Source organism: Gymnoscopelus braueri (genome assembly GCF_963280865.1).
Source record: "Gymnoscopelus braueri genome assembly, chromosome: 2".
In the NCBI taxonomy this organism is placed as follows: Eukaryota; Metazoa; Chordata; class Actinopteri; order Myctophiformes; family Myctophidae; genus Gymnoscopelus; species Gymnoscopelus braueri.
This window is the reverse complement of record NC_137604.1, coordinates 59,132,502-59,154,787: the sequence shown is the minus strand read 5'-3', so window position 1 is coordinate 59,154,787 and position 22,286 is coordinate 59,132,502. Positions and strand designations below refer to the sequence as shown.

Here is a 22,286-nt window from a genome sequence, read left to right as displayed (position 1 = left end):
GGAGCTTTAGTTACCGTGAGCTGTGTTTTCTTTTTCTGTTGTTTTTCGATCTTCAAACCATACAATCTCTTAAAAACAGCTTGAGTTTCCTTTTTGTTATTAGCGCGGTAGTTCCTGGCCAAACAGGAAACCGGTGCGGTAGTTCCTGGCCAAACAGGAAACCGGTGCATTTTCCGGCCGGATGACGTCATTTTCGCGGGAAAGGCGCCCCTGACAGCGTTCAATAGAAAATATATAAATAAAAGGCTTTCGGGGGTGAAATTCATGGAGTGGGTGTTGTGAAACATTTGCCACTCACAAAAGATATAGAATGTAACTTTAGTTTTATTGAAAAAGTGACCTAGTATTACTTTAAGTACAGAAGTTGAGTACTTTTTCCACCACTGCTTACGAGTATAGTAATACAAACCTGTGTGTGTGTGTGTGTGTGTGTGTGTGTGTGTGTGTGGTGTGTAGGTTGGAGCAGCCACACCTGAACGCCAACGCGGCGTTCTTCGAAGCCCTCTCGTGTTGCCCTCAGCTGCAGCGCGTCTGCGTGGTGTCGCGCAGCGGCACCTTTGACCCCATCGCCACGGAAACCTTCATTTCGCGCTGCCACGCCGTCACAGTGTGCCACATGTTCATGGGCGGGACGCTGGCGGCGTGTCGCACACTACAGAGAGTGTTACTGGACAGGTCAGTGAGTGTGTGTGTGTGTGTGTGTGTGTGTGTGTGTGTGTGTTGGTTGGTTGGTTTCGGTTGTCAGGGATGTTGGGAATAAGGGTGTGCAACGGTTGATCGAATGAATTGATTTGATCAATTATAAACAATTTGTTTTTGTTGTCGGGGCAGAAAACCTCCATGTTTTAACCTTTTGAGTTTTTTTCCATAAAATACTGTCCTACTTGATCATACTACAGCATCACACAAAAGTATCAAAAGTAGCAGATCTACAGGCTCGAAACGTGGCGCGAAGCGACATGTCTATGTAGATCTGCTGCTTTTGCTATTATTTTTTTTATCCTGAAAATTAACAGTTTTGGGCATATGAGGTTTCCACCTGATCGAGACGATATATGGATTTGAATAAAATCATCGATTTTCCTCAAACACTTCCAAATAATTGCGAAAATTCCCGATCTACAAGGTGGCTATTTTCACAATTTTTTGCACGACACTAGTTATACACTGTTGTGCGAATTTTGTTTGAATAAAATAGGGCTTAAGTGGTTAATCAGATGAATCGATTTAGTTTATTATTAAATATCAACCCCCCCCCACCTCCAAAAAATAAATAATTGGTGATTCACAGTTTTTCTCCTCTTCCTATGAGGTTTTAAAGACACCAGTGTCTTTTATATCAGTGGTTCTCAAACCTTTGCAAGTCAAAGACCCCCAAATTGATGTGTATTTGGCCGTGGACCCCCATCTGAAAAGAGTTTGTGCCAGGGACCCCCAGAAGCAAAGATTTGTTTAAATGTTTAAATATGTAAAATATGTATATTTTACAAAATCTTCCAAGATTCCAATCTTCCAAGATTTTTCAAAAATAGCAGATCTACAAGCTCATTGCGCGGCACGAAGAGACACGCCGTGAGCTTGTATATTTAAACCTTTAAAGTAAACCAATATCTGATGGATATACAGTAGGTTTAAAGTGCTCATGAGGCCTATAATAGTCTCTTCTTTTGGGCTTGTTTTCATAGACCTCCTGGTTGCTTTATTTCTCTCGCCAAAAATCCGACAACGCTGATCGAGGTCTCTCTGCTTGTGTGTTTCCTTCCTTCCTGTGTCCTCCTCCAGGTTCTCGGCAGAGCGGGCAGCGCTCAGCGTGGTCATCTATCCGCTGCAGCACGAAGACCTGCCTCTGGTCATCAGAGACATCCCGCTCACTCTGCTGGACCACATCACGCTGTTCCAGAGCCGCGTGGCCCAAGCTCCGCCCCCAACCGCTGCTACTGCTCGGCTAGCACCACGGTGACTAGCGACGGGACCGTTAGGAAAATGACACGATGTCACGATTATTGTTGCAAAAATAATTGCCAAAAAATGCTTAAAACTTAAAAGGGCACTTTTGTGAACCCCCAGCATCCCTTATTCTGGGGGGGGAACGTTCGCCAAAACTAGCCGATGTACAAGTTCACGACGCGTTTTGAGCTTGAAGATCTGCTATTATTGGCAAATCGATTTGTGTAGAGTGAAATCAGAGCGCACCAAATGCGCTCTTTACAGGTCAGTTTTATCAAAGTATAGAGGGTTTAAGTGGTACTGAATTTGCAGCTCAACAAAAGCTAATTCATCATGGTGTATGACGGAAGACAAGTTCACGATAAATTAAAATCCCCACGATATGAGTGTTTTTTTTATCACGATAAACGGTAACGATTATCGTCCCATCCCTAATCTTGACATTGACATTCTGATTCCAGTTCCGGGATTCCTACTCCCACATCCCCCATATTATTCAAACATTAGTCTAGGTCTGAATAGTGTATGAACCTTTGACCTCAGGGGTTTGTACAAATATTGGTCATTTGTAAGTCGTTGCTGTCGGGCAGAAACCTCTTATCTCCATATTTCAACTTTTTGTGTTTTTTTCCCCGTAAATTAACACCCTCAGGTGATTGTACTACAGCGTTACACAAAAGCATCGAAAGTAGCAGATCTACAAGCTCAAAACGAGGCGCGAAGCGGTGCGTTTTGAGCTTGTTGATCTGCTACTTTTGATGTTTTTGAATTTGAATCCTGAAAAGTAACAAACCAACCATGCAACCAGTAGCAACCGACCGCGCCCCCATCCACTTAGGACTATGGGATCTAAAGACACATGCTGAGCGCACCAGCGCAGCCGTTTGTCTCTCGTCAGGAGAGATAGAGGCTTTTTTTTCACCTCAAATGTTTTCAGATACATATTTTAATGTACTGTTTAAGGTCACGTTTACATCGGTAACGATCAGAACAGAAAACGACAAAGTGCCGTTACGTTCTCACTTTTTATTCTGCGTTTACACAGAGACACAACAGTGATTGAAAAACGCTGTAGTGTGCCAGGTGGCTAGGTGGCGTGCTGTCAAATACACCAGTCACACATGTGTAGAACCACTTCCGTTCTACTTCCTATTACAGCTGTATGTTTACTTAATGTAATTGCATTCGTCCCCCATATTGCCTGTTTACATGGAGATCCGAGGCGGGGCATTTTCAAAGATTTCCACTCTGGAAGGGGGTTTAACTTTTTTTCGTTTTCAAACCACCGAAAACGCTGTTGCTGTCTAAACGTGTGATAGTTTATTTCGCCGTGTTTTCTCTAGAGACTGTTGTCGTCTGAACGGGGCCTATACTGTAAGTTTAAAACGAGTAATGCTCCGTCTGGCCGTCGTCTTGAGTTAGATAAATAACGTACCAGCCCAAGAGCGTCTCCCTTATCAAAATCGGGTGCGAGCGGAGGAACGTGCAGCTATGGGAATCAAGCAGGCGAATGGGTCTGGATTCCAGGCTAGTAAAATGGGATCCACTGTGTGATTTCTGTCTATAGTGTACAGTATGTGAATGTTGTAATAAACCCCTTAAAACTGGTGTTTGATACTTTGTCTGTCATGGTGGTCCATCATAAACATTACAGAGACCCACTATACGTATAGCTACAGGTAGGTGAGGGAAGTGTACTGTACTGCTTCAGAGGACCCCAATAAGGGTCTAGTTGTACGATGAATCCGATGAAGGGATTCATCGTACCATGACTCAGCCAGACCATGACCCAGACCATGACTCAGCCAGTACCATATAAGGACTTCCCAATGTGGCTACGCCCACATATGGAGTGTGTTGTCTAACCTCACGTCAATGTGTTATGGCATCAGGCGCAAACATATCAGTCAGCTCCATATATGGGCACAAAAGGGGGCATGCCCATATATGGGCATACCGATATACTGATGACATCAGGGATCTGCATATTATGGGCAAATGTCTGAACCCGCTGTTCCTCTCGTACTGAGTGGGATTGCTATTGCAACAACACATCATCAGTAGGGTAAAACTAACCTGTCTCACGACAGTCTAAACCCAGCTCACGTTCCCTATTAGTGGGTGAACAATCCAACGCTTGGTGAATTCTGCTTCACAATGATAGGAAGATTGATATGATTTATTTAAATGTCTTTCTCATTTTTCATTTGTGTTTGCCTTAAATATTGCTGCTGTTCCTCCATCTATGCCGAGCTGCAATTTTTGTTTTTGATGGTTGTTTACATCATTGGAAAGCCTTTTCATGGCCATGTTGAGATTATATAGTTTAAAATATTGAGATTGTGTCTCTAGAACTTGAACTGAATTGTCATCCTGAAACGTTTTTAAGTGAAAAGATCTGTCTGAACGATGTCTGCAGGTGTGAGGGTCCGCATAGCGATATGGGCATATACTGATGACGTCAGGGATCTCCATCTATGGGCATAAAAGGGACAAAAGGGGCCATGCCTATATATGGGCATACACTGATGACATCAGGGACCTCCATATATGGGCATATCGGTCGGATCGGCGTTGCAACATAGGTGTGAGCGGCGGGCGGACCACGTTGTCACAGTTGTCCAGAACCGCCGATCCAAACAATGTGCCCATATATGGGCATGCCAATATACAGGGTATGGGCATATATACTGATGACATCAATGATCTCCATATATGGGCATAAAAGGGACACGGGCAAACGGGTACTCTGACAAAGCCACCAACACTATGACTCAGACATGTCGGATCGGCGGTGCAATGTGTGATAGCGAAAATGGTCCATCTACAAGCTGTCGATTTTCTTATGTTTATTGATTTCTGTTTTGACAAAAAATATTCCTCTTCTTCCCCCCCATACACACACATGGCAGTACATTCTGTATATTTAAAATCTTTTAAAGACAAAAGACAATGGCTGCAATAAATTCCAATATATTTATTTTATTTTTTACAAAATAACCAAAAACAAGACAAAAATATATTACATACAATTAAATAAACTTACACAAACACAAGATCCACAATACAGTTACAATATGTAGATCTGTTTGCTATTTTGTAAATTAATGCCATGCCCAAAACAGGGAAGCCAGGGTTAATGCGCTTAAGACATTACCTTTAGTAAAAAGGTTTTTGTGGGTGGGTTGGGGGAGTGGGGGGATTTAACCTTATCTTCCCACCCTCCCCCACTTACACCCTCGACCCCCATGCTGGAAGCAGGTCTCATTCCCCCATTTACAGTGGAACACATGCATTGCTTTTCCTTTTTACCCGTCGTCGAGGTTTTGAGATGGCCGCCCTGGTGGCCATCTCAAAAACCTCCCTCACACCCTCCTTTGTTTTGGAAGAGCACTACATGTATCCAAAGGCACCGATGCTGTTTGCCACCTCACGCCCCTGCTCCGGTGTCACAGGTTCCTGCTTCATTCTGGCCAGCTCCCTGCGGGTGTACTCGTCGTCGAGCAGGTCCTTTTTATTCCCCACCAAGACAACGGGAACAGTAGGGCAGAAGTGTTTGACCTTCGGGGCCCACTTCTCTAGGATGTTCACGAGACTCGGCGGACTGTCGAAGGAGAAGCACATAAGGACGACATCGGTATCCGGGTAGGAAAGAGGACGTAGTCTCACAAACCTGAGATGGCTTTCACCGAGGACGGTCGCACCTTATATCCGCTCCTGGATTCTACCCCGCGCTCTATTCTTCAAAGACGAAAACAACATCTTCGCCTCAAAAGAATCATCACTGCCAGCAACATTCTGGTGCTGTTCTACGCTGCTATATTGCAAGGATTAATCTTTATTGAATCCCACAATGTGCAGCTTCAACGGAGAGCGAGTGAAAACTGAGATTTACCGCAAGACGCGACGTCGTTACTTTTTAAAGTGTTCGGCGTGAGTAAATCGGTACAAACACGGAAAAGGACACCAATCCAGCTCGACGGCTTTACAGTAAGAAAGATTATTTGGTTGAGTTTATTGTTGTCGGGAAACGTACACCCTAATCCCGGCCCACCGACCGTGAAGAGCACGGAGACTCACTATGATCAAAACTTCAATGGCTTAAGCAACTTCACAGCTGATTTCCAACGCGACGGAAGTGCCCGAAAAGGTCCGGACCACAACATGCAGACAAATAACTTTGTTTGGCAACGGCCCACCTCACCTGATAAGAACGAACCCCAGCAAACAGCTGGAGAAACAAGGATGGATTATTTGTCCCGGTTAACGTGCGTGCTGGCTCCAGGACCTACATTCTCAAGCAGACCACCGTCTGAAAGAATGTGGCCGATGACGAGTCAAGGGCTTCCCCAACAGCAGCGTCATAATGAGGATTTCCTCATGCGCCACACGGGCCCAAGACAACAGCAGGATATCTCCCAGAGAGAAGCTCAAGAAAACAGTGTTTTTTCCCCTGTTTCTACCGTCTCCTGGCACCACCGCTTGACGTCGACGCGGGACAACAGCTTCCCCCCTCCCCCACCCCCCCTCACCCTCCTCCACCACCACCACCACCACCAGACGATACCAGGACAACCGCATAGTATCCCACCGAGAGGTATGCTGGGAAACGGAGTTCCTTTCCCTGTTTTCCAAGCGGTCACTGGACATCTACAGGGTTTTCCCCTGTGGGATCGTGGAAACAGAGAGTTTCCCTTTTTCCCAAACAGTCCTTTGCCTGGAGGAATTTGGCCGAGGTCGACACAAGGGTTTCCCCACACCACCCCTCCCCCACATCCACCACCCCCCCTCCCCCTCCCCCACCCCCACGGCAGATCTAAGGAAGGATTTGCGGCCTCAAATCACCTCCACACCCCCCCCGCGGACATCACAAAGTCCCCCCCTCCCCCACCCACACCTCCGACCCCCCCCACCGACCCCCCAGAGCCTGTGAAGGACAATGGTTACTATTCAACTGAGGACATGGATGCGCTCTTTTCGACTAGAGGTACCCACATTGTTCACTTGAATGTTAACAGTCTTAAAAACTCTGAAAAAATGTCTGAGCTGAGATCCATGTTTGGAAGTGGCAAGGTAGACATTATTTCAATCTCAGAAACTAAGTTGGATAAATCCATCAAGGACTTTGAGATTGAAATAAAGGGCTACAATGTCATCAGGAAAGACAGAAATCTCTCTGGGGGTGGGGTTTGCATCTATGTGAGATCAGACATTATTTACGATGTGATCCCAGATATGGATAACAACCCCACTGAATCGGTCTGGGTCAAAATGTTATACCCACATGCAAAACCACTGATAATTGGCGCCATCTACAGACCCCCAGAGCAAAATGCTTTTTATGACTTGATTGAGGATCATGTGGCGAGTTTAGGAAACTCTGAGACGGTACTAATTGGTGACTTTAACACCTGTGTTCTGAAGAAAGACTCAGCCACCTTTAAGTCCCTCAGAAAGTTCTGTGACCTGCACAGCTTTACCCAGCTGATAAAGCATTTTACAAGGGTAGGCACTGCTTCTCAATCAATCATAGACCTAGTGTTGACAACGGACCAATCCAGAATTTCCAGGAGCGGGGTGATTGAGTGTAGCTTAAGTGATCACAATATCATTTTCTGCACTCGGAAGATTCACAGACCTGGGGCTTATTGTCACAGGACAATCAGCTGCAGGTCTATGAAACACTACTCAAGTGATCTTCTAACAACAGCTCTTGGAAAAATGGACTGGTCCCATGTCCTAAATTGCACCTCTGTGGAGGAGTCCTGGTCCTGTTTCAAAAAAGCTTTTTTGTGTGTACTTGATAACATCGCACCCACAAAGGTGGTGAGGGTCAAAGCTAGCACAGAACCTTGGATGAAGGGTGACATTTTGAATGCCATCAAACTCAGGAACAAAAGCTACTCAGAGTTCAGGAAAAACAAAAGTGAGCAGCTACTTGAAAAGTGCAGAAATCTACGAAATGTAGTTACTAAATTGATCAGAAATGCCAAAAAGAATTTCTTAAATGAGAACATAGAGGCAAACAAAAGCCACCCACAAAAACTGTGGGAGGCACTAAAACAATTAGGCTGCAACGGAAAAATTCAGACAAAATCTACAAACATTTGCATTATTTCAAGTGGCTCGCTCACTACCGACAAGCAATTGGTAGCGGACTGTTTTAACAGTTTCTTCACCACAGTTGCAACCCAGTTGGTAAGCAAACTCCCTCAGCATTCAGGTCTGTTTGGCCCCGACCACATTCAAGCTCACTATGAGAAACTAGGGGCTAAAAAAGATTCCTTCTTTTTCAAACCTGTATTGACTGTTGATGTGCAAAACAAACTCCTCGCCCTAAAGCCAAACAAGGCCACCGGCCTTGACAACATCCCCACCAGATTCCTCAGAGACGCAGCGGTCTCCATTGCTCCCATAGTAGCCCACATTACAAACTTATCCATCAGTCAGTGTCACGTCCCACAAGAATTCAAGTTGGCAAGAGTAATCCCTCTATTTAAAAAAGGAAGCAAACTAGATCCTGGCAACTATAGGCCTGTTTCCATCCTTTGTTCCATCTCAAAGGTTATAGAGCGATCAATCCAAGAACAAATCAACAGCTACCTCAGTGAGCGCAAACTGTTGTTTGAATTCCAATCGGGCTTCAGAACATCCCACTCCACTGACACATGCCTACTATATTTGACCGACTACATCAAACGTGAGGTAGACTCGGGCAAATACTGTGGCATGGTCATGCTGGACCTCCAAAAGGCGTTTGACACTGTAAACCACGCAATTCTACTTGATAAGCTGAGGGCGATTGGTTTTGATTGCACATCACTAAATTGGATGAGATCTTACTTGGAGGGTAGAGAACAAGTGGTTGACATCAACGGAACCATGTCCTCATCCCTCCCGGTGAGCTGCGGGGTTCCTCAAGGCAGCATTCTAGGGCCATTACTGTTCCTTCTATACATTAACGACATGAATGCTGCCTGTAACTGCAAACTGTTCCTGTTCGCTGATGACTCGGCACTCCTGATCTCGGGTGAGGACAAGTTGCAAGTTGAGGAAGCTCTCAGCTCTGAACTCTCAAAAATCCGTACCTGGCTTACCGATAACAAACTGTCACTACACCTTGGGAAAACTGAATCCATCCTATTTGGGACCAAACATTCCCTCAGTAAAATGAAGGTAGATGACTTCAAGGTCATAGTCGATGACACAATCATCACTAGCAAAGAAGAGATTACCTATTTGGGATGTATTCTTGACAAATACCTGTCAGGTGAAAGCATGGCAACAAAGGTGGTCAAAGGAGTAAACCAGAGAACCAGATTTATGGGCAGAGTTTCCTCTTTTGTCAACCCTCAGGCCCTCAGGACCCTCTCGGGGGCCCTGATTCAGCCCCTTTTTGACTATGCTAGCTCCTCTTGGTACTCTAACACCTCAGTGTCACTGCAGACTAAGCTTCAAACCTCCCAAAACAAACTGATCCGACTACTTCTCGGACTGGGGCCCATGACCCACCTCTCTCCCACTCACTTTGCCAGCCTAGGCTGGCTCAGGGTGGAAGACAGGGTTAAACAACTAAAAATGGGTCTGGTCTTCAAAATTGTAAATGCAGATTTGCCCGAAATGCCCCCTATACCCGCATATCTGTATAAATACCTCGAAAAAGTTAGTGACACCCACAGCCACGAAACTAGAGGGAGCGTAAACAACAATCTGGTACCACCCACCCATAAAACAAACATGGGCAAATTCTCCTTCTATAGCACAGCCACCAAGGAATGGAATAGTCTAACCCCATCCCTCAAAAAATGCAGTTCGTTGGGCTCATTCAAAACAGCCCTAAAAACTCATCTTTCTGGAGGCCGAAAGAGGAGATAGTACCAGTTTCCCTGTAGACAGACGACCCCCCCCCCCCTCCTCTTTTTTGTACATATTTTGTATTTCCTCATGCATTTTTTGTATATAATCGTTATTTTTTCATGCTCCTTTTTTTTGGTACATAGTTGTATTTTTTCTGTATTATCTGTATTTTCATGTTGATTTTTGAACTGTTTGGTTGCTACTATATATGTCTATGAAATTAATTCAAGGACCCCAACGGAAACAAGTCCGCAAGGACTTTTTTGGCCGGACCTTTTAGACAAAAGCATTATAAATGTAACTGTGTTGTTTTACATTCTTTTGCCTAATAAAAATTTCAATCAATCAATCAAAGTCTGTCGTATGCCTCTTGACCGGCGGTGTCCCAAAGCAGTAGCTCGATCTGTTTCTTGTCCACTTCGATGTCAGTGGCGTAGGTCTCAAACACCGTAGGCACATAGTGCTCCGGGAAGTGGTCCTTAATGAACACAATGAGTAGACACGTCTTGCCACAGGCTCCATCTCCCACTACCACCAGCTTCTTCCTAATTGCAGTCATAGCGTACGATGCAGAATGGTTATGGTGCAAACACTAGTGAAACATTAATTATTTTTCACTGACCTCACACTGTTGGGTGGGCTGGTTTTATAGTTGAGCTTCCTCTGTGCTCGCGTCATCGTCACTATGATGTCAGCCATGCCCAAATATGGAGTTCCTCAGTCATCAGTATACCCACACATGGAACCCGTCTGTCAGTCTGTGTCCCTTTTATGCCCATATATGGAGATCTCTGTATCAGTCTGTCTGCCTGCCTGCCTGTGTCTATTTTATGCCCATACAGTATATGGAGATCTGTGTTGGCATATCGGTTGGATCGGCAGTTCTGGACTACCGGATCTCCATTATGACTATATATAGGTGTATCGGTTGGACCGGCGGTTCTGGACAACCACGGCACTGCCTCGGGTCGCAGTGACGCGCGCGCCAGAGCCATATAAGGAGAGTTGCGTCACCTCCGTTCACTTCATCGGGCCAGTCTTCTACAGAGCCTTCTATCGGTGAATAGTGACAAAGGTTCCTCCGGTTTCCTCCAGTTCCGGATCCCAACCCTATGAACTACTCAGGAACCATGCACGTTGAAAATGCGTGTCTGTATCTGTCTGACATATCATTCTTAGTTAGTCTGTTTTTTTCTTGTAAAACATGTATTGTCAATTAAGGATAAATACAAAGATGTAAGAACTATGAAATTGGCCATTTCTGAGATGCACAATGACAATTATTAGTGTGCGTGTGTGTGTGTGCGCACGCACACCTGCGCATGCGTATGTAAACCTTCAAGGTGTAAACTGAAGCCCCATTGTTTGGGTATCCCAGCAATAAAACTGATGGGCTTATTATTCCGTGGCAGCGGGGGCATACTGCAGCGTTAGTCTGTCAAACTCATTCTCCTTGGCTAAATAGTCTCTCAGGAAAGGGTGGGCTCTGTGGGCATCCTTCAACTGCGAGAGGTACCGACCGGTCACCTCGGGAGCTCTGCCCAGGTGCTGAGTCAGCACTATGAGATTGACCAGTGTCTCGGGGTGGCTGCTGTCCTTGTCCAACGCCTCCTGCAGCACCCCCTCGGCCTGCTCCCACTTATCCTGAGCCATGCAACAGGCCGCCTGCCCGTTGAGAAGCAACACGGTGGAGGTGTACTTGTCCGACATCTCCTGGAAGATGTAGAAGGCGTCCTGCAGCTTCTCTCCTCCGCCCATGGCGATGTTGACCCACGCCGTGGCCAACTGTGTCAGAGTGGCGTCTTCGTCCTGCATCCGCTTTAGCTCCTTCCTCGCCAAGTCGACGCGGTCCAGGCTCAGCAGAACCTGAACGGTCATCGCCGTGCACTCCTCCGGCACACTGCACCAGGGGGAAACCCGCTGGAGTGTCCTGAGAGCGGCGTCCGCGTTCCCCTCGTGGTAATAAACGGAGGCGGCCGCAAGGAGGAAGGCGGTGTTGGCCGCGCACTCACTCTTTGCCATCGCTCTGTCTAGATCAGCGACAATAGAGTCCCTCTTGCTTTCGCTGGACAGATATTCAGCAAACATCCGTACTGCCTGCAGTTCAGGTGCCGAGCCTGGCTTGATGTCGTCCAGGACTACGCCGTACTTCCTCTGGGCGATGTACGCTCTGTACAAAAACATGTCCCTTTCAATCTCCCTTTCTGGGGTTGAAGGCTTCGCCCTCTGAGCCTCTTTGATACATTGTTGATAACCACCAATGTAATACGCATTCTTCACATCGAAAAGCTCATCGACATCTGATTGTTTCTCTCCCATGTTGACTACTGAACAACATCCTAGTTAGAACTTTAATTTTATACTCTGGAGGTTGACTGACGTCATAGTACTGATAGTCATAGTTGTGACGTCATAGATGACGAGATCCGACATGGTAGCCATGCTGTCATTAGACTGGCCTTCCAGGTAGTCACACTAGTCTTCCTCTATCTATCTACTATATTCTTATCTACAAGTCACCAAATCTCTGCGTGTCAGTCTGTCTGGGGCATAACTCGGAGGGCGATAGACCAAACAGTCTGAAATTTGGGGTGTGTGTCTCTTGAGAGCTCTTGATGGGTCGTGCCGAAAGCCAATTGGGGGGGCCTATGGGTTCAGAGAACTGAAGAAAAAACACATATACTGTATGCTGAGCGGCCTGAACTCGGGTCTGAGGGGGAGACAGAGGTTCTGGGCTTCCTGATAGGCCAAACAGACCCTCGGCTTGGCTTATTATGGCGGCTTTGCATGACGTTTGTGCAAAGCATAGTGATACGTCAGTCAATGACAGAAGAAATGACAGAAGAAACCCGACTAGGCTGGCGCCCTACTAGTGTAAAGTTAATGCAAAGACATGATTTATGCACAAATTATGCACAAGTTATGACGCGATATGACATGAGTGGTGGCGCCTGTTAATGACAGGTACTGCCCTAGTGTATAAAAGGAAGTGCCACCAGTTGTTGTGTCACTTTGTCTACAGTGTTGTAGAAGCGGTCTACTCCGCCAGCACACATGGCTCTTGATATAACTTTACTGTTCAAAGCCAGCGTAAAAACTGTTAAAGTTCTAAATAAGGCGATAGGGGGCGGCTTTCATTCTCCCAAAGATGACATTTCGAAGCACAGCAGCAGGCCCAAGAGTGGATTTTCTACCGAGGCAAAAGGGGTGATCACAAACATCACCAAACTGAAAGACTTCCTCCTGCAGCACAGGAAAGCCTATGTGAATGCCAGAAGCCTCCTCTCGTCGGACCTCGCCGGTATGACGGACTGCGAACGAGACAAGATTGACCAAGACGCTCAGATCTTCATGAGAACCTGCTCTGAAGCGATAAAACAGCTACGCACTCAATCTGAGAAGCAGGTGATGTCGGCACAGTCGAAGGAGCACAGGGGAGTGGTCCTGGACATGGTCGAGACGTATCTGAAAGGAGTGTGCAAGTTGTACTCTGAGCAGAGAGCGATAAGGTTCAAGAGAGTGGTGGACAAGAAGAGACTGTCGAGACTGCAACCAGAGCACCACAGCAAGACAGAGAAGAGCCATATTATGGAGAGCTCGGCGGAGAAGGGAGCCAAAGAAAAGGGATTGTCCGAGGTCCAACTCGACACCAGTGCCGACCTGTGGGGGGAGGAGGGCAGCGTGGAGGACGAGCTCTCTCCCGAGGAGATCCAGATGTACGAGCAGGAGAGCCAGAGGTTGGTGAGTGAGATGAGCGGTATGGCGGACGAATGTAGACACATCGAGGGGAACGTCGTGGAGATCTCCCGACTCCAGGAGATCTTTTCCGAGAAGGTCCTTCAGCAAGAGACGGAGATTGACAGCATTCACCAGCTGGTTGTGGACGCTACGGAGAACGTCAAAGAAGGCAACGAAGACATACGAGAGGCCATAAAAAACAACGGGAGCTTGCGCCTATGGATCCTCTTCTTCCTGGTCATGTGCTCGCTCTCTCTTCTTTTCTTGGACTGGTACAGTGGCTAACCGGTGTTGCCAGATTTTGTGAGAGAAATAGGTCTAGGTCTATGAAAATGATCCCAAAAGAAGCAACTATAGGCCACATGAACACTTTGAACACTTGAACCTAAGCTCACAACGCGTCGCGATGCAACGTGTTGTGAGCTTTTAGATCGGCTATTTTCAAAAGATTCAACAAATGTTGAATATTTTTGGTTTAGCTTTATTACAAAACATACGTTAAACATACATTAAATACCAGTTAAGCCCTATTTAAACTTAAGATTTTTTATGCATTTTAGACATGATAACTTGTGAAACGTATAATAATGAGCACTTTTACTTTAAGTATATTTTGATGCCAATACTTTTGTACTTTTACTTAGTACATTTTTATTACCAGACCTTTACTTGTAACAGAGTGTTTCTATGTTGCAGCATTGATACTTTTAATTAAGTAATTAAGTACTTTTTCCACCTCTGCGTGTGAGACGTATCTCAAGTTTTATACTTCAAATAAAGCCAAGTCAATATCCCCTCACATCTTTCCCTTTCCTGGAAAGATGACATCTGTCATCTTTCCCCTCACATGTTACAACCATATAAGCATGGATGTATCAAAATAACTACTGTATAATCAAGGGCTATTGCCAGGCAGAAACACCACACCACCCCCAGTAGTAGGGTGAGTTCAGGTTATATGGGACATAAAAGAGGGACAGCTATACTTTGTAAAAAATATTTAATATCTGCAAAATCATCAGCCAATAACCAAAAGTGTTCTTCGGTTGTTCTTCTGGCCAGTGGCCACTAAATAATGTTTTGGATTTAGTTCGGCAGCAACATAATTCTCATTGATAGATTAGGTACGAACGATTAGGTAGACTTCTAGGTCAAGAATTTTCAATCGGCGGCTGCCCATTAGTCAGACGGCCCATTTCAGTCAGACAGCTGAATTGCCATCTTTGCATTTTTGGGAACCAGCAGTTGACATGGTCTAAATCAGCACTATCAGTGCTAGCGAATGTACAATTTGTCCAGAAAGCCTTGTAGACCTTTGTATAAAACAAATAGCCGGATATTCATATAATCCCGAATCTAAATCAACTAATTAAATTCGAGTCGAGCAAAGCCCTAGTCTGACGTCATGGAACTCCACATTTGGACAATACTGACGCGACCGTCCTACAATAGGAACCACTAGAGCAGAGATCGGAAGACAAACCCATAACCACCCTTTCCACCTAATACCCATTCCTGGATGGTAAGGGCCAGTTTACCCCCCTCCCAGTTAACTAGTAGTTTTGACATGGTAAAAGAATATGAAGATTCCTGACGTCACAGCACTGACGTCATAGATTACTGATGTCATAGACGAGCACAATAAGAGTTCGTGGCTCCATCAAAGAGAAATCTGATCTACACAGAAACTGCATTGATGGAGTGGCAGCCAGATGAGCAGGGTCTCCAGCAGGTCGTCCAACTTCTCAAGGACTCCCAGTCGGCCAACACAGCTACACAGAGAGCTGTCCAACAGAAACTTGAACAGCTCAACCAGTTCCCCGACTTCAACAACTATCTAATTTTTGTCCTCACACGACTGAAAACCGAAGACGAGCCCACCCGCTCTCTGAGTGGTCTGATCCTGAAGAACAACGTCAGGACCCACTACCAGAACTTCCCACCGACGGTAGCCGACTTTATCAAGCAGGAATGTCTCGACAACATCGGCGATCCCCTCGTCCGTTCCACCATTGGGAACCTGATCACGACTATCACCTCCAAAGGGAAGTTGCAGGCTTGGCCCGAACTGCTGCCCCAGCTCTGCAGCCTGCTAAGCTCGGAGGACTACAACACCTGCGAGGGCTCGTTTGGCACGCTGCGGAAGATCTGCGAGGACTCGTCGGAACAGCTGGACAGTGATGCTCTGAATAGACCGCTCAACGTGATGATCCCCAAGTTTCTCCAGTTCTTCAAGAACGGCAGCCCCAAGATCAGGTCGCATGCCATAGCCTGTGTGAACCAGTTCATCATTGGCAGACCTCAGGCCCTGATGGACAACATGGAAACCTTCATAGAGAGTCTGTTTGCGCTGGCAGGAGACGAGGACTCGGAGGTGAGGAAGAATGTGTGCAGGGCTTTGGTCACGTTGCTAGAGGTCCGCATTGACCGCGTCATCCCCTACATGCACCCCATCATCAAGCACATGCTGCAACGGACTCATGACCCGGATGACAATGTGGCACTGGAGGCCTGTGAGTTCTGGCTGACCCTGGCGGAGCAACCTATTTGTAAGGAGGTACTATCTGAACACCTGGTGCAACTGATTCCTATCCTGGTGAACGGAACAAAGTATTCAGAGATTGACATCATGCTCAAGGGTGACGTGGAAGAGGATGATGCCACGCCGGACAGCGAACAGGACATCAAGCCAACTTTCCATAATTCACGCACCGTCACATTCCAGCATGAGGGGGAGGAGGGTGGGGAAGCTGAGGACATAGATGAAGATGGTGACACATTGTCCGACTGGAACCTCCGTAAGTGTTCGGCTGAAGCCTTGGATGTGCTGGCCAACGTGTTCCATGACGATCTACTGCCCCACCTCCTGCCCCAGCTCAAAGATCTACTCTTCCACCCCGACTGGGTCATCAAGGAGTCTGGGATCCTTGTGCTGGGAGCAATCGCAGAAGGCTGCATGCAGGGCATGGTTCCCTACCTGCCTGAGCTAATCCCCCACCTCATCCAGTGTCTGTGTGACAAGAAGGCCTTGGTGCGTTCCATCGCCTGCTGGACTCTGGGTCGCTATGCCCACTGGGTGGTGTCACAGCCCCCCGACTCCCACCTCAAGCCCCTCATGACCAATCTGCTGAAACGCATCCTGGACGGCAACAAGAGTGTGCAGGAAGCTGCCTGCAGTGCATTTGCCACCCTGGAGGAGAAGGCATGCACGGAGCTGGTCCCCTATTTGAGCTTCATCCTGGACACGTTGGTCTTTGCCTTTGGGAAATACCAGCACAAGAACCTGCTCATGCTGTACGACATCATAGGTACCCTGGCTGACTCTGTGGGACATCATCTAAACCAGCCTGAGTACATACAGAAGTTGATGCCTCCCCTCATCGCCAAGTGGAATGAGCTGAAGGATGGAGACAAGGATCACTTCCCTCTACTGGAGTGTCTGTCATCAGTAGCTACAGCCCTGCAGAGTGGCTTCCTGCCTTACTGTGAGCCTGTGTTCCAGCGCTGCACCACTGTAGTCCAGAAGACACTTGCCCAGGCTGATATGTACAACCAGCACCCAGACGAGTATGGGGCTCTCGACAAGGACTTCATGATCGTGGCCTTGGACCTGCTGAGTGGCTTGGCCGAGGGCCTCAGGGGCCACATGGAGCAACTGGTGGCTCACTCCAACATCATGACCCTGCTCTTCCAGTGCATGCAGGACAGCATGCCTGAGGTAAGACAGAGCTCCTTTGCACTGCTGGGAGATCTAACCAAGGCCTGCTTCCCTCACGTCAAGTCCTGCATTGCCGAGTTCATGGCCATCCTGGGACGCAACCTGGACCCAGAGTTTATTTACGTGTGTAACAACGCCACCTGGGCAATGGGCGAGATCTCCTTACAGATGGGCGCGGAGATGGAGCCCTATGTGGGCACGGTTCTGCCACACCTGGTGGAGATCATCAACCGGCCCAATACCCATAAGGCCTTGTTGGATAACACGGCCATTACGATTGGCAGGCTGGGTTACGTCTGTCCACAGGAAGTGGCACCACAGCTGCACCAATTCATCAGACCGTGGTGTATGTCAATGAGGAATATCCGGGAAGAGGAGGAGAAGGATTCGGCATTCAGAGGAATCTGCATGATGATCGAGCGCAACCCTGGAGGAGTCGTGCAGGATTATATCTTCTTCTGCGATGCGGTGGCTTTCTATGTCGACCCTAAAGATGACCTGAGAGACGTGTTTCATAAGATCCTGCACGGCTTCAAGGACCACATGGGCCAGGAGACCTGGCAGCAGTTCTCCGAGCATTTCCCCCCTGTGCTGAAGGAGCGTCTGTCGGCTTTCTACGGCTTGTAGCCCACCCTCTAGATGGTCCACAAGAGAAATAGTGGAAAACGCTGTAAAGCAAGAATGCCCGCAACGCTCCAGATTGAACAAAAGTCTCAAAGTGCACGGGTCAGCAATATCATGAAACCGAGGAAACGGCCAGCAACACAATAAATGTCCTTTTCACATATTTGTATTTACATCTCCATGGACAGAGCGACGCTGAGGAAACCTGTTAAGTTGAAACGCGTGCATTGCTCTGTCCGTGGAGAGGTAAATAAAACTATGAGAAAAGGACATTTATTGTGTGCTGGCTGTTTTCTCAGTTCCCAGAGGGAAGGGAGGGTTACTAGGGGGAACTCATCCACTCACTGCCCTGACTGCAGGAGGGGGACAGTGAGCGTCAGCAAGCGGTACGGCTGGCCTTGACCCCCTCCGCTCTATGGATAACCCATTTTCCTGTGTCTTTGTGAGGGTGGGTTGGAAGGAGGTTGGTGGGTGACCACGGGTAAACCAGGGATTTGCACATACCTCTTTATACCTCAAATGATAAGCAAAATCTGCCACTCAAAAAGACATGCCAACGACACCTGAGGGATCCCAGAAAGGGTTAGGGGAGATGATGGTATATGTCAGTGGTTGTCAACCGAGGGGCCGTGTCCCCTAACCTGACTCCGCCAGATGGAAGAAGCTTGCTTCACACTTGTTTCACAACCTACTTGTGAACTCAATACCGCCCCATCTGGCAGGGTCAGGTTACGTGTCCCCCTGAGGGGTCGGCAAATAATTTGGAGAGTTTATTTTTTGTTTTCTCAGTTATAGGACGACTTCACCCATTTTCAACCTATCTTCATATAATTGGTCCTCACTAATGCTCATTATAATATGGTAAAAACTATTCTGTACTCGGTAGGGCTGTGGACAGTTCAGAGACCCGCCTACCAGTGACATCACCGCTGGGGAATCCAAGCTAATAGAAACGGCAGGCTGGCCTGGAAAGTTAGCATGCCATAATGGAAACCATTGTTCTCGTGTAGAAATTTGAAATCTTGTTTTAAAAAAAAAACCTGCCTAATGATATCACTGGTAGGCGGGTTTCTGAAGTGTCCCCAGCCCTCCTATGAGACACAGACTGACTTGAAGAAAATTATAATAGTTTATGATGAGCATTAGTGATGACCAATTTAATATGAAGATAGATTGAAAATAGGTGAAGTCGTCCTTCATTAGCATTGTTCAGAGGAGGAGAGAAGTTAGGTGTGTGTGTGTGTGTGTGTGTGTGTGTGTGTGTGTGTGTGTGTGTGTGTGTGTGTGTCTCCACACTGCAGGCTCTTCCATTTCCCCCCCCAAAACTTGCCCAACCAAAAGTAAAGAGGTAAAAAAATAAAAAACGTACGATAACAGCGAAACGGTAATCTACAGTAAGTAAGGTAATATTGTTTATTCTGTGGCTACAGATGAGGAATAGCAATATCCATTTAAAAGTACCACACCTGACACCAATACCGTCGGTACATTGGACCAGTGCCCATGTACCTGTTTGACTACTTCAAAAGAGTGAGTGACGCCCACGGGTACAATACCAGAAGGAGCTCCGCTGATCTCATTCCCCCCAGATTCGGCACAAACATGGGGATGAATTAATTCTACTATTATGCCACCAACATGTGGAATGCCCTACTGTTGAGAGCGAGGCTCAAGCCATCAATGTGACCCCTATACCCCGAGCTCCTGTAAGGCCCCCGCCCAAGGCATCTGCCGTGTCGGCCGGCAAGAAGAAAAGAGAGAAGCTGAAACACAACCGTACTGCGTGGGCGCCAGCCACTGGGTGGCCCGCAGACAGCGAGCAATGGAGCAATTGGAATCCACCATACAACGCTGTCCCTACAACAGGGGGGGGTCCACCGACGTACCCCCACCAATATGCACCGAGGGGACCTCACCAAGGACCCTACCCCAGCCCTCATCCTAACACAGGATTCTACGGGCGCCCCCCGCCCAATATCAACCCGATCCAAGAGGCCAGCAGGGTCCCTACTATTAGAGATCATTAAAACATGTAAAACAAACGCTTAGCTAGTATTAGCCATAGCTTTAAAATGTTTTTGCTTAGACAACTTCCCACACACAATTTCTCACCAGCTGCATGTGTAAACTGATAACAGGCTAGACAAGCCAAGGTCACGCACTGTCTGCTTGGAACCAGTGAGACATGACAGGAAGTATCTACGTACATTAGCCGAGAAAGATATCCAGGTTTTTGTCCTTTTCCTGTATTTCTGTGGTAAGATTGGTAACAGAAATTACTACATTAAAGATAGGAGCCAGCCTGTGTTTGAGAGTTCCTCTCTAACTGACACAGGTTGGGACAGGCCCTGCCCACGGTCTTAGGTTTCATTCTCACGATATTTCCCCAGTGGAGATATCTATCTGATGCTTATTACTGAGTAAGGTGATTGGTGTTAAGTTTCTCAACGAGTGGCTCTCACTTATATCCTCATAAAAGCAGGATAAAGAGCGCACTGACTTAGATAACTGAGATAACTTGGCACTGACTGCTTGGTGATAAGGCCAGAGCCAAGAGTGAAATTAGGTCTGTTACAGAGCCAAAGCACACGCAGATACAACAGCAGTTGTGTCCCGTAGCTGCTGGTAAAAGACGCCAAAGCAATAGTATTGGTCTCCGATCACTGAGTGTTTATTAAATCTAATTCTAGATTTGTGCCTGAGTTCTGAGCAATGCAGTCTAGTCATTGTCGGAAGCCACTTGTAATCTACCGAGAATAGATCCTCTAGGTTGAACTCAAGAGACAGAGTTTATCCATTCTAGATAAAGCGATAAGTAGGAGTAAGGTTAAAATTCCGGTAACCGGAGAGACAATAGCAAATCTCGAAGGGGTTCCGGTGGGGAGTCTGGGTCTAGTTGACCCAGGGTCTGATTCCCTCAACACCTACCAACAGCCATCAAAAAGTGTGACTCCCTACCCTCCTTCAAAACCGCCATAAAAGAGCACCTGTCCTTAATTTTAAGTGGTACTGAATTTGCAGCTCAACAAAAGCTTAATCTTAGAGTATGACGGAGGACAATTTCACGATAAATTGAAATCTCTGCGATACGATTATTGTGAGCGGATTTTTATCACGATAAACGATGATACCGATTAACCTCCCATCCCAACACCTGACTGGCCTTTTCTTCACTGAAATGTATATGAAAGATCATACCCAGTGTGAAGTGAGCGGTCATGCGTCTCGCTAGCCAATCACAGTACGTCCTGCGAAGTGACGTGCTTACATTCTTTACATTATTATTAATTTCATCATGCGTCTCGCTAGCCAATCACAGCGTGTCTGCGAAGTTTGAAGTTAATTTCATCATGTGTCTCGCTAGCCAATCACAGCACGTCCTGCAAAGCTTAGCCTATGGGCGTGTTTTCCACAGCATGGCGTCACAGCGAAAGACAAATTTTCACGACGGAAAGAAAAACTTTCACCACGGACGGGTCCTAAACCCTCTTATAGGAGCGGTTGCACCACTCAAAAACAAACACAGATGCCAGCCAATCAGAGTGAAGGATGATCTCTGTGTTGTCGTGTCCAACATCAATTAATGATAAAGTAGGGTATGATTCTAGGGCTTCTACCGGTTTAACCAAGTGAAGACCCGCCCTCGCTGCGGTTACAGCCAATAGCAGTCGTTTCCGGTTTCATTTCGGGACCGGAAGTCCAAAGATGGCGGGTTTCAATTCGCCAAAAAATCGGCTATTTGAAAAAAATGGCATGAAAAAAAATACGTGTCGCAATGCGACGCGTTGTGTGCTTAACTTGATTAATAAAATCAAGTGTAATGTCCGGCCAAAAACCCATTCGCTTGAATAGAGAGTTATTGCTTCTGCAGCCAGCAGGGGGGAAATCATGGGGGAAATAGCGACATGTCATGGCCTCAATTTAAAAACAGGATGCTAGCCCCTGGAGTGCTCATTTGGCCTATAGTCGCTTCTTTTGAGCTTTGTTTTCATAGACCTGATTGCTTATTTCTCTCACAAAATGTAACACTGGTTCTCATCTTGATTGTCGGACACGACAACACAGAGATCATCCTTCACTCTGATTGGCTGGCATCTGTGTTTGTTAGATAGATTGGGGAGGGGTAGATTGCCCCCCCCCCCCAACCAAAAACCAAAAAAAAAAGAAATATTGGAGAAAAAAGAGACACATTTGGAATGATATATATAAAAAAAACACAAATCTTGTATGGGGGGTCCTTGGCACCAAATACATATTCATTTGGGGGATCTTGACATGAAAATGTTTGAGAACCACTGGTTTAAACAACATTAGGAAGGAACCCCAAATAAGCAACTACACTACAAGCAGCCTGGAAGAAAAACAAGCCCAAAGTTGCTTGAAACAGACATGGCAACACTGA

General features: G+C 46.7%; 5 protein-coding genes across 5 annotated transcripts in view; 3 read left to right on the top strand and 2 right to left on the bottom strand.

Moving 5' to 3' along the window:
* The window catches only part of LOC308076335 (F-box/LRR-repeat protein 18-like), a 41,547-nt gene extending 38,042 nt beyond the window's left edge, over window positions 1-3,505 (top strand). Inside the window, exons 8-9 of the mRNA XM_080416572.1 lie at window positions 457-675; window positions 1,783-3,505. Coding sequence (XP_080272698.1) covers window positions 457-675; window positions 1,783-1,960 — 397 coding nt within the window. The 3' untranslated portion in view covers window positions 1,961-3,505. The remainder of the gene's footprint in view (window positions 1-456; window positions 676-1,782) is intronic.
* A 1,835-nt stretch (window positions 3,506-5,340) lies between these two features.
* On the bottom strand, window positions 5,341-10,363 carry LOC308099653 (transforming protein RhoA-like; the record flags this gene model as incomplete). The annotated part of the gene is made up of 2 exons (XM_080448389.1): window positions 5,341-5,620; window positions 10,170-10,363. 2 exons carry the CDS (start codon window positions 10,361-10,363, stop codon window positions 5,341-5,343), a joined length of 474 nt encoding a protein of 157 aa, XP_080304515.1.
* Window positions 10,364-11,202: 839 nt separating this feature from the next.
* Window positions 11,203-12,123, bottom strand: LOC308096598 (coatomer subunit epsilon-like; the record flags this gene model as incomplete). Its single annotated transcript, XM_080444013.1, has 1 exon — window positions 11,203-12,123. The coding sequence occupies one exon, from the start codon at window positions 12,121-12,123 to the stop codon at window positions 11,203-11,205; it is 921 nt and encodes a 306-aa protein (XP_080300139.1).
* A 735-nt stretch (window positions 12,124-12,858) lies between these two features.
* On the top strand, window positions 12,859-13,827 carry LOC308099905 (syntaxin-18-like; the record flags this gene model as incomplete). Its single annotated transcript, XM_080448762.1, has 1 exon — window positions 12,859-13,827. One exon carries the CDS (start codon window positions 12,859-12,861, stop codon window positions 13,825-13,827), a length of 969 nt encoding a protein of 322 aa, XP_080304888.1.
* A 1,411-nt stretch (window positions 13,828-15,238) lies between these two features.
* On the top strand, window positions 15,239-17,887 carry LOC308096587 (transportin-2-like; the record flags this gene model as incomplete). The annotated part of the gene is made up of 1 exon (XM_080444002.1): window positions 15,239-17,887. The coding sequence occupies one exon, from the start codon at window positions 15,239-15,241 to the stop codon at window positions 17,885-17,887; it is 2,649 nt and encodes an 882-aa protein (XP_080300128.1).
* Window positions 17,888-22,286: the final 4,399 nt, after the last annotated feature.